Source organism: Molossus molossus, unplaced genomic scaffold (assembly GCF_014108415.1).
Source record: "Molossus molossus isolate mMolMol1 unplaced genomic scaffold, mMolMol1.p scaffold_m16_p_22, whole genome shotgun sequence".
Taxonomy (NCBI): domain Eukaryota; kingdom Metazoa; phylum Chordata; class Mammalia; order Chiroptera; family Molossidae; genus Molossus; species Molossus molossus.
The window spans coordinates 33,164,777-33,171,378 of record NW_023425358.1 but is presented as its reverse complement, the minus strand read 5'-3'; the positions used below and the strand labels follow the sequence as shown (position 1 = coordinate 33,171,378).

At 42.1% G+C, this 6,602-nt stretch overlaps 1 protein-coding gene across 1 annotated transcript in view; it reads left to right on the top strand.

Annotated features, from left to right (window-relative positions):
* ACAD10 (acyl-CoA dehydrogenase family member 10) overlaps window positions 1-6,602 on the top strand; it is a 40,415-nt gene continuing 33,813 nt past the window's right edge. Inside the window, exons 1-3 of the mRNA XM_036277321.1 lie at window positions 1-200; window positions 3,711-3,859; window positions 5,500-5,694. Coding sequence (XP_036133214.1) covers window positions 14-200; window positions 3,711-3,859; window positions 5,500-5,694 — 531 coding nt within the window. The 5' untranslated portion in view covers window positions 1-13. The remainder of the gene's footprint in view (window positions 201-3,710; window positions 3,860-5,499; window positions 5,695-6,602) is intronic.

The following is a 6,602-nucleotide window of genomic DNA, read 5'->3' as shown; positions in this document are numbered from 1 at the left end:
CTTTGGCCTCAACATGTGGATTAGGCAGCTTTTCCAGTCCTCACATCTCCAGTGGGCTTGGAGGGCAGCCTTCCTGAAACACAAGCAGTGTGGGCACCAGGGAGCCCGGCGATGGACACATTCTGAAGGTGGCCCCTACCGAGCAGTCATTTTCGACATGGGTGGAGTTCTCATTCCTTCTCCAGGGAAAGTGGCTGCCGGTGAGCTCATTGTTCTGTTTCACTTTTGGAGACTGGGATGGAGGTGGGGATGGGGAAATGGAGGGCGGTCAAGGGAGACAGAGAGGAACATTTGGGCAGCAGTGTGTCCCAGTGGGTAATATTCTGCCTCCGAATCAAATTCCAAGCACCACTTAGTGGTTGACTATGTTGGGCAAATTAGTCAACTTCTTTGAGTCGTAGTTTCCTCATCACTAAATTAGGGCTGATATTAGTACCTTCCTCTTTGGGGTTTGAGGAGAGTGAAACGAGATGTTCCATGGAAAGTATTTGCTTAGCCTGGTGAGTATTTGGACCACCTAAACTTCTCAATAAATGGTGAACTGCCATTGTTACTGGTAGGATTTAATGACCTTTCCCTGAAAACTGTGCTACTTCTGAAATCTTGAATGCTGAAATCCCCCACCTTTGATCACAACCTTCCTTTTTCCACCAACCTTGCTCTCAGCCTACAAGAGCAAACCTCTAGGCTCTGATCCTTTCTTTGTCAGCCCCTTCCTGGTCTTACCTTTTTTCCTACTTAGTTCAAATGGCTTAAGCTTGACTAGTTTGGGGTCTGGTTGTTAGAAAACCTAACAAAACAGTAACTGAAACATGATAGAGGTTGATTCCTTTTGCACATGAAAGCCCAGGTATGTGGTCTGGGCCAGTATGTTGCTCTGTGATATCAGGGACTCAGACTCTTTCTATTGTGTTGTTCTGCTGGAGTTTACTTCCAGTTTTACCTCACAGTCTGTCTTGGCTGCTTCACCTCCTGCCATTACATTCTTGTTCCAGCCAGCAGGAAGGAAAAAGGGCCAAACAGCTGTCCCTAACGTTTTGACCTGCTGTGGTGGCTGCTTGGCAGTTCTCCATGCTAAATTGACTCAAGTACAGATTTTCTATGCTCCTGGGTAAAACAATTACCCAGCAATGAAAATTGGCTAAGTGAGTTTTTTTTTGTTTTTTTTTTTAGAGGCAGCTGGGCCCTCGGCCTCTCTATTCCTCCACTCATATTCCTCTCGCTTTTACCACGGGGCTCTTCCAAACACCGCCACGGGTCATCATTCTCTCCACCCCATACCTTCGTACTTGGCAGACAAAGAACATGGAGATCACCGGGCAGGAATCTTCTTGACTTTCTGCAGAATATCTTGAGAACCTATTCGCTCCCCTCCACTCCCACTGCCTCTACCCATTTAGATCCCTGTCTTCTCCCACCTGCATGATCACAGCAGCCTCCCAATTGCTCTCTTTGCCTCTGGCCCTCTGGGTTTTGCACCCAGAATTACCTTTCTAAAACACAGATTGTATCCCTTCACTCCCCTGCTTCAAATCCTTGAGTGCCTGTACTTTGTCCCCTAAGTCAGGCGCAGAAGCTTTCTCCTGGTATTCAGGACACAGTTCGCCTTGTGTCCTCATATCACACCATTTCCCACTGTATGTTCACATTTCAGCTGCCGAAGACTACTTGATGTCCTCTAAACTTGCCAAACGCGTTTACAGTCAGATGCCTTTGCGAGTTCTGTTCCCTCTGCTGGCAGCTACCCTTCCCAGCCTCCTCTTCCTGTTCGAATCCTACTTATACTTTAAATGGCAAGCTACATGGTATATTATTCAGCTCAGAGCCTGTAATATTCTGAGCACTCATTAAATCTTATGGTTGTGGTAAGCAAATACTAGAATTAAGATCACCTCAAATACCATATTAATATTTTTTTTACATTTAAACCTGCTAGTATAGGGTTGTTTTTTGTTGTTAGTTTGTTTTTTAATCCTCACCGAAGGACATGTTCCTTAATTTTAGAGAGAAGGGAAGGAAGGGAGAGAGAGAGAAACATCGATGTGAGAGAGCAACATTGATCAGTTGCTAACCAGGGTTTGAACCTGCAACCTAGATGTGTGCCCTGACTGGGAATTGAATCCATGACCCTTTGGTGCACAGGCCGATGCTCCAATCACTGAGAACACTGGCCAAGGCTAATTTCTTTTTCATACCTTTCTATCTTGTCTTAAATGTTTTCAGTGAATAATCATTACTTAATTACCCTGGCTGATTTGGCTCAGAGGTTAGAGCATTGGCCTGTGGACTAGAGGGTCAAAGGTCAGATTCCTGGCCCTGGTCAGGGTGGTGCAGGAGACAACCAATTGATGTGTCTCTCTCACATAGACGTTTCTCTCTCTCCTTCCCTTCCTCCCTCTCTCCCATTCTACCTACAAATCAATGGAAAAATATCCTCGGGTGAGGATTAAAAATAACAAAAAAGCCCTGGCCAGTTTGGATCAGCAGTTAGAGCGTCAGCCTGCGGTCCAGAGAGACCCGGGTTCGGTTCCTGCTAAGGACATGTACCTCGGTTACAGTTTGTCCCCGGCCCTGGTTGGGTTATGTGGGTGGCAGCCACTTGATGTGTCCCTTTCACATCAATGTTTCTCTCTCCCTCTCTCTCCCTCCCACTCTATCTGAACAAAAAATGGAAAAGTATCCTCAGGTGAGGATAAAAGAAACAAGAAACAAACAAACAAACAAAAATAGTCACTATTCATCAAAACAAAAGATACATGTAAATTATATAATGTCTTAGATATAATTATGAATGCAATATATGTGTGTGTGTGTGTGTGTGTGTGTGTATCCCCATAGCAGCTGCATTATACAAAAGAAAAACTGTACAAGAAAAAGGCCCTGGCCGGTTTGGCTCAGCGGTTAGAGCGTCGGCCTGCGGTCCTGAGAGACCCGGGTTCGGTTCCCGCTAAGGGCATGTACCTCGGTTGCAGTTTGTCCCCGGCCCTGGTCGGTCGTGCGGGTGGCAGCCACTCGATATGTTCCTTTCACATCGATGTTTCTCTCTCTCTCTCTGTTCTCTCTCTCCCTCCCACTCTACCTGAACAAAAAAATGGGAAAATGTCCTCGGGTGATGATAAAAAAAAAAAAAAGAAAAAAAAAGAAAAAGTAAGCCCTGTCTAAATGTTTTCAATATACAAATGCTAATCCATCCATTGCCTTAGGTCTTTGTAGAGAGACATTTTATTCTTTATTCCACAAAAACATCATGCCCCAGTGAATGTTTCAGTGTTACTAGCTGCACTGCTATAAAGGTATACTACAGTTTACAAAATGACGGGTTTGTTTTGGAGTACTCTCAGAATCTGGCTTATTACCACAGGTACTCTTTTACTATGTGGCCAAGACTATGTGAGTGACCTAATATATATGAGCCAGCCAATGAGAAACCAGAGAAGAAAATTTATAATGCAGTGTCCAGTATCATCTCAAGCAGGTGGTAAGGATATGCGACTTAGCAGCAGTGTTCCCTCAGTCACGCAGATTAGTACTGCTGTTCCCGTAGAGATCTAAGGCTGAGATTTGCATTGCCTGAATTTTTCCAAATTCCCACTGGAGCCCACTTGGCACCATAGTGATGCCACAGGAATTGGTATGGTAATTCCCCTGACCTCCGTAAACTCCAGCCATTTGTTAATAGATTTCACTTATTGCATATTTTTTTCCTATAGAATGGGAGGTACAAAATCATATCCCTTCGGGAACTATATTGAAGGCCTTTGTCTCGGGTGGCGAAAATGGACCCTGGATGAAGTTTATGAGAGGAGAAATGACAAAAGAAGATTTCTTACAAGAATTTGGGAGACTCTGTTCTGAAATTGTGAGTGATAAACATACCTGAATTTCCATATTATTTTTGCCTAGAGTAATGGATATAACATAACACTCATCCATATTTATTAAACTGCAAATAAACAAGTGACAATCTAATCTAAGTTTTTAAGCTATTTCTTCCATCCTCGGGTACTCAATTTTAACAACATATATGAATAAGTAAAAATATTCTTTTACTAAGCCCCTCTATCAGCTATTGTTCATCTGAAACAGGAGCTATTTGCATAATGGCTTTGATCAGAAAGCTTATTTAAGGCAATAATAATATTGAGCCTTTTCTTTGAACTGTGCATTTTTCTGAGCTCTTTATATTAACTCATGTAACCTTCACAATAACGCTGCTAAAATATAATTTAAAATATAGTAAATAAAGTTCTGTGCATGGATGGTAGAGATGGTTGCACAACAATGAATGTACTTAATGACATTCAACCATACATGTAAAATGGTTAAAATAGCAAATTTTGTATTATGTATATTTTACCATAAAATTATATATATATTGAAAACATTATGCTAAGTGAAAAATAAAGAAGCCAGTTGAAAAAGACCACAGAGCCCTGGCCAATCTGGCTCAGTGGTTAGTGTTGGCCTACGAACCAAAGGGTCTCGGGCTTGATCAGTCAAGAGCACGTACCTGGGTTGTAGGTTTGATCCCCAGCTCCTGGAGTCGTGCAGGAGGCAACCAATTGATGTGTTTCTCTCACATCGATGTTTCCTCTCTCTCTCTCTCTCTCTCAGTTTCTTCCCCCACCCAACTCTCTCTAAAAATCAATGGAAAAAATATCCTCCAGTGAGGATTAATAAAACAAAACAAAAAAGACCACAGATTGTATGATTCCATTTATATAAAATATCCAGAATAGGTAAATCTATAAGAAACAGAAAGTAGATTGATTTGCTCAGACTGGGAGTATTAGAGGTATGGGGGGTGGGGAGTGACTACTAATGGGGGTGGGGTTTCTTTTTAGGATGATGAAAATGTTTTAAAATTGATTGTGGTGATGGTTGCACAACTTTGTGACTAGAGTAAAAACCACCGAATTGGATGGTTTAAATGGGTAAGTTGTATGGTATGTGAATTGCATTTCATTAAAGCTGTTTTAAAATGTCATTGTGTGTATATAAAATAGCAGGTTTGCCTTTGCAGGTTATAAAATGATAAAATAAGAGTTTTCAAAACTCAGATTGAATTTTTTAAAAATTGATTAGAAACTAACGTTCACAATGGTGAGCTGAGGCAATACAAAATCATTACATGTCCTCTGAATCACTAAAAATTAATTTACACCTATTTAATACACTTTTAGAGTTTAATGTATTCTCTTATGGTATCCTGCTACTTTTTAAAATTGAGAACCCATGAGTGAAATAAAGAACTCCTTTAACCGGAATATTGATATAAATAGCTCCAATCCCTAATCATTGTAACTGTAATTCTAAATTACTTTGTATAATCTTGTATGCAAAGTTCTCCACTATGGCTGAGGGAGAGGATTCCTGTAGCCAGGGCTTTTGCAGCCAGGTAGCAACAGGAAGCTGGGCACATGTACTTTTCTCTGTTAGTGATAAGCTGATTTTACTCTTAATGATTGCTGCTTCTCCTTTCCCCTCCCCCATTCTTAGTCAAAGACCTCTGTGCCTGTGGACTCCTTTTTCTCTCTGCTGACCAGTGAGCAAGTGGCGAAGCAGTTCCCAGTGATGACTGAGGCCATAACTCAAATTCGGGCAAAAGGCCTTCAGACTGCAGTCTTGAGCAATAATTTTTATCTTTCCAATGGCAAAAGCTTTTTGCCCCTGGACCGGAAACAGTTTGATGTGGTGAGTTTCAAGTGATCCAAAACAATAATCAAAACAGTGTGTCCTTGCTTCAGGATGCAGCGTTTAATGCTGCCCTGTAGCAGGTCTTGAGTGAATGGGTTTTTTTGTTCAGACACTTGACTGAATTAGATTTAGACATAACAGGTTGAAAAGAGGACTTTTAAAATATCACTGAGCTCTTAGCATGGTCAGACATTTATGGGATTGGATAACTGGTTGAAACCTCAGCTTTAGGAACTTCCTTGCATTCTGGATTTGAACCTTAATCATCACATCACACACACACTTCATCAGCCCTCTTAATGGGCCCTTTGACCTTTTCTCTTCAAAGACAGACCATGTTGCCCTCTATTTCTGTGGCATTAATCCCTAGATCAGGACTGTCCAATAAAACTTAATGCAGTAATAGAAAGTCCCAGTATGGTTGCTACTAGTCACATATGGCTATTAAGCACTTGAAATGTGACTAATGTCACTGAGGAACTGAGTTTAATTTCCTTTTAATTAATTTCAATGTAAAGAATCACATATGGAGCCACGCCAGTGTGGCTCAGTGTATTGAGTGTAGTCCCATGGACTGAGAGGTCTCAGTTCAATTCCTGGTCGGGGCACATGCTTGGATGGTGGGCTTGATCCCCGAGGGGGACAAGCAGGAAGCAGCCGATTGATGTTTCTCTCTCACTTTGATGTTTCTATTTCTATCTACCTTCCCCTCTCTCTCTCTCAAACAAAAAAAAATCAATAAAAGTATATATTTTTAAAAAAGAATGGCAGCTCTGGCCGGTTTGGCTCAGCGGTTAGAGCGTCGGCCTGCGGTCCTGAGAGACCCGGGTTCGGTTCCCGCTAAGGGCGCGTACCTCGGTTGCAGTTTGTCCCGGCCCTGGTCGGTTGTGCGGGTGGCAGCCACT